The 12,387-nt window shown below is 38.3% G+C and overlaps 2 protein-coding genes across 2 annotated transcripts; one reads left to right on the top strand and one right to left on the bottom strand.

Annotated features, from left to right (window-relative positions):
• Positions 1-964: 964 nt before the first annotated feature.
• On the bottom strand, positions 965-2,203 carry LOC116215090 (late embryogenesis abundant protein 31-like). The gene is made up of 3 exons (XM_031550664.1): positions 1,836-2,203; positions 1,373-1,621; positions 965-1,286 (listed from the first exon to the last, which is right to left on the bottom strand). Exons 1-3 carry the CDS (start codon positions 2,097-2,099, stop codon positions 1,257-1,259), a joined length of 543 nt encoding a protein of 180 aa, XP_031406524.1. The 5' UTR covers positions 2,100-2,203; the 3' UTR covers positions 965-1,256.
• Positions 2,204-7,232: 5,029 nt separating this feature from the next.
• LOC116215155 (aldehyde oxidase GLOX) lies at positions 7,233-8,915 on the top strand. The gene has a single exon (XM_031550757.1). The coding sequence runs from the start codon at positions 7,239-7,241 to the stop codon at positions 8,883-8,885; it is 1,647 nt and encodes a 548-aa protein (XP_031406617.1). The 5' UTR covers positions 7,233-7,238; the 3' UTR covers positions 8,886-8,915.
• Positions 8,916-12,387: the final 3,472 nt, after the last annotated feature.

Genomic DNA, 12,387 nt, shown 5'->3' with positions numbered 1-12,387 from the left:
AGTATCCGGACCTGTACATCCCTATTTTTTTCTCTTGCACCACTTCGGGAGCCAAGCTGGTCATGCTATAGAATAAAATTTTCTCAATCGTGAATCTTTTTCATTCACAAAATTCGAATCCTAGATCTTATTCAAGGCGAATAGGCACCGAATCACTTGAAATAATCTACAGTAGAATTTTTTTTTTTTATTGAGTGGGGTGGGGGCATTGGACTTTTTTTTTAATGAAATATAGATGAGAACAATACGTAGGTAATTCTTGACATATTTGTTTAATCTATCAAAGCCAATCTTCTATCCTTCTATATGTAATATGATGGTTGGAAGTGATTGGAACTGCGAGTTAGCAGCAATTCGACTATCGGCTATGAACTACTACACAATTTCTTGTATTCCTTCGAACTGGCTATTCGATTCGACTTCTGATGGATTAAAATTGGTTAATGAATGATTGAGGGATTTTCTACAGTTCTATGGATATTCTTTGTAAAGATTCTGCAGTAGTCGATCCCCTGGGAGATGTAATGGCAAGGGGAGGCGACGGTTTGTGCCCGAACAATAAAACTTCCGGTACGAACAAATTATTGCAATTTCATGTTGGCAAGTTTTATCTATTGTTTTTGCCTTTTATTGGTTATGAAATGGGCATTACATGAGGCTTTGTTTAGGAGTGGTACCGATGTACAATTGCTGACATATAAATTAATAAAAAGCGAGTGTTGATTTGTATTTGAGGGTAATAATTTAAAAGGGGAAAAAATTTCTGTAAGTACATATTAATGAAAAAGTGCATAACTATAAGAAAAAAATACCAACAAGAGTTGGTTCAAGTGATTCGGTGCTTGTTCTTCTTAAGTAAAGGTTCGAGTTTTGTGAATGGAGAAAATTTTTGATTTAGAAAGCTTTACTACACAGTGAGCCGACACTTATTCTGCCATTTACAACGTTAGTTTAGCGGAGAAGGTTAAAAAATAAAAAATAAAAACACTTTATTCAACCTTTGCACACGCTGCTCTCAGAGTCTCTAATTCATAATCAGAATCAACAAAATTAAATAACAATGTGATTTAATATAATTAAAGCAAAGGGAATCTGCAAATTGTTGGGGGCCTCTTGTTGTCAGTAATTCAGCTCTCCCGATTGAGACTGGCGGCGGCCACCATGGAGGCGGAAACGCCGGCAGGGTGAGTGGTAAGGTCGGGATCGTTCCTCATCTCAGCCCCGGTCACTCCCTCTGCATCTCTCGTCGTTACCTTCTAATCCGATGCCAACTTCGACGCCGCATCCTGTTTTCACCCATACCCGATCTAGAATCATGAGAATCTTGCAAATAAATCTGCTGTTATCCTCATCATTGACATGAAATATTTACCGATAGAACATCGACCAGTCTGGCCTTGTCTGCGTCCGAGGCAGTCCTAGCATTAAGGTTTGCAGCCGATTGGGCAGCGGCTGCAACTCCGCCAGGAGCAATGGTGGTGCGGCCTGTGGCTCTCACTTCTGCTGCCTGGATCGCCGCTGCATCACTCCTTTCCACCAGCTTCTGACCGGCCGTCAGAGCAGCTGCTTCCAGTGCTTCACCTATGGTTATCGCATCCCGGTCACCTGCACCATCACCGACCTGCAAACTTACCATTGTCAATCTAGCGTTCGATTCGGGCTGACCATAGCAATTCAGCCTCCTGATTAGATCCAAAATATTATATTATGAAGCTTGAAAACATGAATTGCATTTTAATTCTTGGCTCGACTGTGATAGTTGAAGCGCGTGCTATGTAATCGATTGAAAGGGAACAGATCTAAGCACGTATCATAATAGGATATCCATCACAAACCTCTACACGGGAGGAGCCGCCGCTGCCGCCGCCGCCCGAAACAATATGAGATCTTGCATTCTGCGAGGCAGCAGATTGCATGAGGGCAGCTGTGCCGCCTTTCTGCGTCCAGCCAAGAAGGGCGGTCTCGGCCCTCTGCATCATGGAGGCATCCGTGGGTGTGATTGGCTTCTCGGCCAGCTTGCCCTGCACGTTGAACACATCACCATAAGTGATGGGATCCTGCTGGATCCGCGACCTCTGCAGTTGCTGTTGCTGGCTCATTCTCGATCTGAACTTCGGACAGAACTCGTGTTGTGCATGCGTAAACGGGGAGATTCAAATCAGTAGAGGAATGACGAAATTAAGGAAATTTGGGAAGACCTGTGAATTGGGATATGTGGATATATAAGTGCATGGGCCATGCAAAGTTTCGGAGGAAGGGCGCCGGGGAGTGTGACACGCGGCGAATTTCGAATCAGTTCATGAGGGCAGGAGTACGGTATATGCTCGTGGATGTAAACGAAGACAAATGACATCTCCAATAACGGAGGAGATTGGTGATTCGGTCTTTTTCCTTAAGTGAATAACTTTTTGGGTGAATTCGGGGCGAAAGCCCAGAGTCAATTTTTTTTTTTTTTGGTATACATCTTGATATTTAGAAGCTCAATGGACTCCGACTAATCAGTCGAGCCTAGTCGACCTATTGAGGGATAAAACTCTCATAGCATTGATTTTTTCTATTAACAAGATTCAAATCTGAAATCTTATTTAAAGGTACAAGCGTCGAATCAACCAACCACATTGGTAAGTGAACAAATTTTTTAATCTTGACTTTTCACCCCTTTCTTCACTTCCATCCTAATCCTCTTCATTTTTCTTAAAGAAAATATTTCGATCAGAAAACAAGAGGTTCCAGGTTATATTCCCGTGCACAATCAAAGAGGATATAGCATAGTAACTCACTCTCATCTAATAATAAATACATTTTAGGTTCGATATTCTTGATGGAACTACTAATGTCTCTTTATGAACTGTTATTTCTATTTCATCATACTAAATTCATGGGTTTCCCTTATAAACAAAAAAAAAATCTCGTTCATAACCAACAAAGCGTTGGTTGAGTGATAAGCCATCCTCATAAGAAACCACAAGTTCAAGTCTCACAAATTGCACTTATTGAGAGGAAAAATAACTTTTAATACTTGATCTCTTAGAATTGCAAGAACAATATCTCCCATAATTTCTTCTATAAAAAAAAATATCGATCATAGGACTTCATATTGCCTTTTTTTAGCATTTTCACTTACTTATATTAGGCTCATAAATTTCTGTTCTAATCTTGGAATTAAACTTTTACTTTAAATCTTATCCTTACTTTTATGCTAGTAGTCTACTTTTTTTTTCCTCTTCTTTTTGCTTCTCCCTTTAGCGCATCTCCAGTTTGCTATTTCTCCAACCAGTGCGTGTGGGTCCGACCACGCGCTTCGACTGCCTGACCACGCTCCCGATGAGAGGATCCCACCGTCCTCCTCACCAGTGACCGTTCCTCGCTCCTTCACCACCGTGTCGGTACCTTTTGTGAAGCGATAGCGGCCGCTCCTCCCCCTCTTCCCCCCTTATCTCCAACGGTGTCTTCTCCTCTCACCCACGATGGCGGTTTCTTTTTCTTTGGTTGGTTCGCCTCCTCTTCACGCTTTTCCTCCGGCCTTCATGATTGGAGCTCTTCACCGGATCTCGCCGAAATACATAGCATTTCCTATAACATCCCGAATTTCTAGTGATATACGCATATATCTTTTTTATATTTTTGATATATTCATTAGTAAATTATTACATACTTTTCTAATTTTAAGTAGATATAATTATTAAGTTAACTTTCCATGTGTCATCATATCTTTCAACGTTGTTAACTCATCCAATTTTAAGCGGTCACTCATCACATCTTAATTAAATTGATTATAAAGTGACCGCCTTGCCTTTCCTTAAATTATTTTGTATTCAATCTTCTCAGTCATTTTAAGTTACACGACCAAGACATACAGAGAGGAAGAGTGAGTTTAATGTGAAACTGGAGGGGGCTGAAAGGAAGAAGAAAATGTGGGAAAAATTCTAGAAAAGTAAAATACATTCGTTATTTGATATTTTGGAATTCAGGAGCTTGTCACGGTGAGTAATCTATTCCTAAACTGGTATTTTTATCGTAATTGCAATGACTTTATTGGAACTGAATTGCCATGGCCTATGTCAGTGTTACGGATCATGTATGTATTTTTCTACGATCAATTATTATATTTGTGAATGAGTTAGTGAGGTTTTGAGTTGTATAACTGAGATTGATGGAAGTTGGTGAGTCATGTGGCGTCCTCAGCCAATCGTAAGCTGAGCATTAGGAAAGGGTTGCTCAGAATAGAGAGGGTACCAATGTGGAACCGCCACTGCGGTCGGAAGTTGGGAAGGGGCATATGGACGATTTGAATTCTGGAGGTTTCGACGATATTTTTATGGTATTACTGAACCCGCGCTATAATCAGACTAATTTAGGTTGTGGTTATTCATTGAGCCTCAAACTCACCCCAAAATATATTCTCTTAGTTTACAAGTTAAAAGGGCGATGGATTCAAGACGTTTTGTCTGGATTTTTACTCGTTTAATCAAGATTGTGATTTTCTGAATATTCATAAATTGTATGGAAATTAGTTGTATTTATTGATTTTATTGCATAAATTTTTCGAATTTTACATTTCCTGTGTTTTGTAAGGCACGTTCTCGCCATGATGTCATCGACGTTGGTAGCTATAGGAGCTGCATCAGAGGCAGCTATGGTGGTTTAGATGCTCCATCTGATCACTATTTCGGCACTACCTCCATCGGATTGCTGCTGCTGCTCTGCTTCCGAACCTGCTGCTTCAATGCCTCTGCCTCGTGGCTCCCTCTGCCTATCCTTGCTGCTACTACCTGCTCAGATTGACCTAGATCCGGCCACATCTAGATGGATCTTGGTTACATCTGGTCGAATCTAACTTGATCCTACAAGATCTGATCTAGATCTGACCAGATTCGACAAGATCCAGTTTCAGGCCGGGTCGGGTTGGATTCAACCCAGTTCAGTTCGGGTGAGGTCAGATTGGATCTGATCGAATGTGGGTGGCAGAAGCAGTTGCAGTCGAAACGTCTCATCCTCTCCCGCTTTTGTCTCTCTTGTTACAGGTGCCTTCCCCAGCATATGCCGGATTGGTCAGCTGCTGGTATGTTGGTTAGATCCGTCGACTCTTGGCGCCCTCCCTAGCTTCGCTGGATTGGTCGACGCCTATTTCCTTCCTCGATCTGAAATATCGGTCTAATTTGGTGGCCCAACACTGTGATTGGTCCATAGCACACGAGTACGGTTCCAGACCCCCTTCTTTGCTCTGATATCGAGGTCTCTTTGGAATGTCTGCATAAGATGGATGTGTTCTATATGGATACATGGCTTGAGGACCCTCCATTGGTTCTACCGGGGTCCATGTGTGGCGACATAGGATTTTGATCGGAACTTTAAACTACTGTTACATTGTATCTGTTATATATTGCATGGTGTTTCACCTTTAAATTTTCTTATATAGTATGCTTAGGAGGATCCGATTATTTCGATCTTGTAATCTTCGCTTTCTTGAGCATTTTATCTTTTACTCATGTCCTGTACTATTTACCATTGTTATCAGAACCGGACCGGACCGACCGATTCGACCGGTCAGACCGGGAACCGGCACCATGTCCGGTCCGGTTCGCCTAAAAATCGAAATGGCAGCTTTGAACCGCCGGACCCATTGAACCGGCCGGTTTTAAGCAAAATTTCATTAAATCGGCCGGTTCAATGGATTTTTATGGGTTTCCTATTTAATATAAAAATTGGTTGGTTGTGTAAAGATTTGAACTCATGACCTCTTGCTTCTCATATTAGCATACTACCAACCAAGCCACCACCACTTTTTTGTTCTTTTAACTCTACTTTTAAGTACTTATTAAAATAAAATATTTATTTTGAAGTAAGAAATATTAAATATATAGATACTTTCTTATACTATTATTATATTTCTTTAAAATTATCATACTTTTATCTTAATTATCATAATTTTTTTAATAATATGAATATTTATTTTATTTTAAATAAACGAGCGGTCCGACCCATCGAACCCCCGGTTGGACCCATAAACCCATGACCCCGTATCCCTTCCGGTTCATCATCCGGTCCGGTTCTGATAACACTGCTATTTACATGTTGTGAATGAATTTTTAAGGTTAACGAGAAAAAAGAAAAAAGAGTAGTCTACTTTTTCGTTGAACTTCCATTCCTGACAACATCTTCTTTACATTTTTATATTTTTGAGGCACGAGGGACCTCGCCGACTTTCAATAGAAAGAAAAGTCATACCCTCGTTGAGGTCTTAGGTTTTAAGATTTAAATTTAGGAGGCGGTAAGAATTTTATTCCCATCAATGTGCTAGATACTATGTAAATGCCCTACTTGGGCCAGTTCGGGATGGATTAGGCTGGATTTTGGCCAGGGAAGGATAATTTAGCGTTGGTCAAGAAAATATTGCTCGTCACTGATCAACCATACTATTAGATAAGGCAAAAACTATAGTGGATTAGAGGGTTTTATTTAACAAATCCGAACTTAGTAAGTTGGCAAATTCTTATTGCCTAATTATTAATGAGTAACGTACGCTGAATATTTTTTCGAAAGTATACCAGTTGGCATGCCAAGGGAGCCAAATTACTCGACATGCATTCAACGGTCAGGAGCAAGAGGTGACGTGCAGCGTCCCAATTCGATTGATATTGGCCATGGTGATTAGCATTCCCTTTTTTGGGAAATGCCAGAGGACTGCAAAGGATATCTTTGCCCTACCATTAATTCCTCAACTGCTCCGAAAGAAATTGTTCTCATTAGTCCCTTCTCACATTTCTTGAACTTTGTATTTCATAATCTTTTTGATGCCCCGCCATTTTCTCTGCTGAATTTGAGAAAATGTACCTCTATTTTTTTAATTACATTTTATGAATTAATAGCGCATATTAAGAATTCTTTTCAAGGGGTTCTCTTGTCGGTTGAGACTAATTCTCATTTAAGTGTCATTGTGTCAATTTGACGCTGGTCACGAGGCGTTTCTATTGAGTTTTAAACTTTTACGTTTTCCGTAAAATCTAATTTATGAGATTTTAATTTGCTGATGAGCCACAATCTCGTGAATCAAGAAAATCACCATATTTAAGCATATAGCAATGGTTAATAAATACCCTCTCCAACGCATCATATTCCTTCCATTTCATCCCTAACCCTATTTATTTAATTGCTTCTTCGAATCTACCTCTCTCCAACCATAATAGCCTCCAAGCAATTAACCCCAAGTTTCCTTCTCTATTTCCCTCACCATCGATATGTTCACTTACTTCCTACTGGTAACGACCCCATTTTGGTTTTTATTCTCCTCCATTCCGGCTTCGGGCCAGATTCTGCCTCCGTATGCTGGCCGTTATGGAGAGTGGCGGCTCCTCCACGAGAGCATCGGCATCTCCGCAATGCACATGCAGCTCCTCCACAACAACAAGGTCGTCATGTTCGACCGGACCGACTTTGGCCGGTCCAACCTGTCCCTGCCCGGGAACCAATGCCGGGACGACCCTCGCGATACCGTCCTGAGGACTGACTGCACGGCCCACTCGATACTCTACGACATCAAGACCGATACTTTCCGTCCCCTGATGGTCCATACCGACACCTGGTGCTCATCCGGCGGAGTACTTCCTAATGGAACATTCGTCCAGACGGGCGGATACAACGACGGTGACCATGCTATTCGCACGTTCGAACCTTGCGATGACAACTCGTGTGACTGGGTCGAGCTCCAGAATTATCTGTCCCAGCGGAGATGGTACGCGACAAATCAGATCCTGCCAGACGGTCGTATAATTATTGTCGGTGGACGAAGGCAGTTCAACTACGAGTTTTACCCTAGACAAAATCCTTCCTCCTCGGGTTCGATTTGGCTTAATTTCTTGCTCGAGACGAGAGATGATGCTGAGAACAATTTGTACCCATTCGTCCATCTATTGCCAGATGGGAATCTCTTCATTTTCGCTAACACTCGTTCCATATCTCTTGACTACAAGAAGAACATTGTGGTCAGACAATTCCCTCAGATGCCGGTCGATGATCCAAGAAACTACCCTAGCTCGGGCTCATCCGTCTTGCTTCCTCTTGACGAGAACAAGTCCATTGAAGTCGAGATATTAATCTGCGGTGGCGCCCCACGAGGCTCATATGAACAGGCAGGGCAAGGAAACTTCATGCGCGCTAGCTCGTCGTGCGGGCGGATTAAGGCTACTGATGGAAACCCTAGCTGGGTCATGGAAGACATGCCAACAGCAAGAGTGATGGGGGACATGCTCCTCCTCCCGACCAAAGATGTCATCATAGTGAATGGTGCGGAATATGGCACAGCAGGATGGGAGTTCGGCCACTCCCCAGTGACTCGTCCCATCATTTACCGGCCATACGGACTACCAGACTGGAGATTCTCGGTAATGTCACCGGCTTCTCGACCGAGACTCTACCACTCGTCGGCGATTCTGATCCTCGATGGACGCATATTAGTTGGAGGTAGCAACCCCCACGTATATTACAACTTCACCAACGTTGAGTACCCCACGGACTTAAGCCTAGAAGCATTCGCACCACCATATTTGTCAACCGAGTACGATAGGATACGGCCGAAGATCATATCAGCACCCGCAATCCTGAGACATGGGCAGGCTTTCTCGCTCTCATTCTATGTTCCGGAATATCTGACGGCCGACGTCCTTTCAGTCAATATCATTGCTCCATCTTTTACTACTCATTCTTTCTCGATGAGCCAAAGAATGGTAGTATTGAAACTGGTTGGAGTGCTTAGGCTGTCATCGGATACGTATAATTTGACCACCGTCGGGCCATCAACTGCAGAGATTGCTCCACCGGGATACTATATGCTGTTTGTGGTGCACGAAGGTATACCAAGTGCGGGGTCTTGGGTGAACATACAATAAATAGGGGATTGTGCAGTGTATTTGCTTTCGCTCGCTTAACTCTACACTGCTTATGCTACTCATAATGAGAGAACTTTCATTTGCCTTGATAAACTCATATTGCCTCTCTTCGTCTTGTCTATATATCTACATCTATATTCAGTGGCAATTTATTTAATAACATCACATATATTCTCATCCTATTAACTAAGATTAGTCTCGATAAAACTTTAATTTACATAAGTCCTGAGAGTATCTTAACTATTTATATCAGTATATCCACGTAATTCGTACTAGTGTATACATATACATATATATATATATATACGTACACGTACATCCTCTTACAACGCTAATAATAGTGTTTTTTAGTTTTTTTCCCTCGACCTGCACTGCTGGTACATATCCAAAGTTCCATAGACCATAACTAATCAGGGCCAGGTTCGTACTGGATTGACTAACTAAAAGATAAAATTCTTGCAATCGTGGATTTTCTCCATTCACATTACTTAAGTTCGAGACCTTAAATGGGATAAGTGTTGAAATACATGAAACTAAGCTACCTTAGTAAAGACTGTTGTAGTAATTTTACATTAATACGAGCCTAGCACTAGATGGTGCCCATAAGCTACATTAATGATATGTGAAAAGTTTTTCAACGAGGAGTTAAAGGGTTACAATAATAATCAGAGGGAAAAAAAAACTTTTACTACCAAAAGACAATTCATGTATATTGAGAAGTTATCTTACAATAATATTCCAAAATTAAAGCAAAGTTATTATTCAATTTACACATTTAATAATTTGTATATATTATTACCCAAAAAAATTAATTTGTATAGACTATTATTGTAAGTTCTAATATATTTATATGTACATATACAACTTCTATTTGCTTGAGACTTTGAACATATTATATGAATATTTAAGGCAATTCAATTATAATAAAGTTGGTAGCTATATTATCATTTATTTCTTGTTTCATTTACATTTTAATCCAAATGTTAGCAATAATACTAAAATGTTATTTACCATTCAGAAAAAATAAAATCTTATCTTAGTGTCCTATCTTATCTTATTTTATCTTAGTAATAAACTGATCCTTGTCCGTATAATTTATAACCAACCACGTGTCCTCCCCTTCTCTTTTTCATTCTTTTCCATTTCCAACCATTTATTTTCTCATTTTTTAAGTTTAACTACAAATTTTGATTCTTTTCCGTTTTCATCCATTTTTTCATTTTTCCTTACATTAACCCATAGAATTTTGAAATTAGCATGTCTTAAATATCTAGCTATACAATTAACTAAAGCAAGTCACACCCTATAAAAAATTTTAAATTTCATATTTGCTTGTCCTTTTTTATAATTGATATTCCACATATTAAGTTTTATAAATTTGAACACTTTTAGATAAAAGTGACTCAATCACTTGGATAAGAGATATACTTAACTAAGCTTTTATAAGATTAGCTATAATCTTAAAATTTATTAAATTGATTTTAAGTTTATATGGATTATTATTTGTTTTCTTAAAATAATAAGTGATTTAAATTAATTTTAAACTTATATAGATTATTATTTATTTTCTTAAAAAATGATTATATTTATTTATTGACGATATGATAATAAGTGATTGAAATACTCTTTCATATTTCTTTGAATAATTTCCTATATTCATATATGATTAGTAATTAGAATATTAATTTAATTTCTCTTTGGTATATTGACATAGAAATTACTAAAGATTTTACCATTTTCCCTTTATTTGTTAGGGTGTTGTCAAGTTTATATATATTATTAAATTAATTTTAAATTTATATAGATTATTATTTATTTTCTTACAATAATGAATATATTTATTTATTGACCATATGACAATAAGTGATTTAAATTAATTTTAAGTTTACACAGATGATTATTTATCTTCTTAAATAATGAATATATCTATCTATTAACAATTTGATAATTAGTGACTGAAATATTCTTTCATATTTCTTTGAATATATTTTTTTGTATTCATATATATTATTAATTAGAATATTAATTTAATTTCTATTTGGTATATTAACGTAAGAATTACTAATGATTTTACTATTTTACCCATATTTATTTGGGTATTGTCAAGTCAATATATATATATAGATACAGATTTGGTATATTAATATAAGAATCACTAATGATTTTACCATTTTACCCATACTTATTAAGGTATTGTCAAGTTTATATATATAGATATAGATTGTTTAATTTGTCCGATAATGAACAATAAAAAAAAAAGCATAATAATTTCTTCAGTAATACATTATTGATGTAAAATATATATATCTCTATATATTGTACATATAATACAATTTCTTCAATTAGTGGGGGCGCTTGATTAGTGTTCAATTATTATGGGAAAAAGGACGGCCTCTGGCATTGCTGGTGTTTAGTTTCTTCATATTTCTCTCCTTTGCGATATCATTTTAAAATTTCTTTCTTGATTAAGAGACATATATAAACTGTTTATAACCCGAGGTGTGTTTGTTTTTCAAGTTCTTATGAGTTCATATTTTGTTTTCGTATGAGTTCATTTGCTCTAAGGGGAACAAAGATTGAGGTCAAGTCCTCATTGCCAAAGAAGATATTATAGATTCAACTCCCTTGAAAATGAGCAGTTTTATTTTATTTTATTTTATTTTTATTGTGAGACCGAACAACAGTTGAAGAAAATGTCAAAGGGAACGTTGATTGATGCGTCATTAGACGACCATAATCTGCAGTATCATTTGGCTCGATAGATCTGCGCAAATTAGGCCCTTTGCCCGCTCATCTTAAGCCTGTGAAGCTAATATCATAATCTGCAGTATCATTTTGGCTCGCTAGATCGTACTGCTAATCTTTTTCTAATGCATCCACAACTGTTTCTAATTTTGCCCAGTTCTGATTTTATGTTCATCTATTGTCTTATTTTGTCAGATTCCAATTTGACATTATAAGTGCATAGATTATTAAGGAAGAATTCTGATTTGATACCTCTATATTGATTGGTATGCAAATGTGTCCAACAGCACTCAACTGCAAAGATGATTGCCAAAATTACTCCAAAAGGGGAGAGGAACTCCACCTTTGTCCAATCTGCTGGGTTAAGGATAGCGATAGAGATATGGTCATCACCTGGTGCGCCCAAGTCACCTCTTCCGCCTTGTAGGTTGCCTCTTGAGGGCGTTAAACAAGTACCGCTTGCCCAATGGGTCACCGAGAACTTCACTCGATGACTGAACTAACACACAACCAACCCTGGCCCACGATCTTCTGATGTGGCTCTTCTCATCGGCTCATCCCGGATTTAAGTAACATAGATGGATATATAGATATAGATATATAGATACTAGTTATATTCTGTGCATTCAACAAGTTATTATACAATAGATGTTACTATTTACAACCATTATTTTCAATAGATGAAAATGTAGGATGTAGCAAATAGCAATGAACTTGCAAAGGAATGATAACAATAAGTTATTATCTAAAGATTGGT

This window comes from Punica granatum, chromosome 7 (genome assembly GCF_007655135.1).
Source record: "Punica granatum isolate Tunisia-2019 chromosome 7, ASM765513v2, whole genome shotgun sequence".
Classification (NCBI taxonomy): domain Eukaryota; kingdom Viridiplantae; phylum Streptophyta; class Magnoliopsida; order Myrtales; family Lythraceae; genus Punica; species Punica granatum.
The sequence above is the reverse complement of the archived record's forward strand: the minus strand, read 5'-3'. Positions and strand labels throughout refer to the sequence as shown.

What these genes read in the sequence shown, in the direction of transcription:
- LOC116215090 (XM_031550664.1), bottom strand. Translation starts at nt 2,099, where the DNA reads ATGAGCCAGCAACAGCAACTGCAGAGGTCGCGGATCCAGCAGGATCCC. An exon ending in GCGGCTCCTCCCGTGTAGAG is followed by an intron (nt 1,622 to 1,835) that starts GTTTGTGATGGA and finishes GTAAGTTTGCAG; the next exon opens with GTCGGTGATGGTGCAGGTGA. An exon ending in GACTGGTCGATGTTCTATCG is followed by an intron (nt 1,287 to 1,372) that starts GTAAATATTTCA and finishes GGGTGAAAACAG; the next exon opens with GATGCGGCGTCGAAGTTGGC.
- LOC116215155 (XM_031550757.1), top strand. Translation starts at nt 7,239, where the DNA reads ATGTTCACTTACTTCCTACTGGTAACGACCCCATTTTGGTTTTTATTC.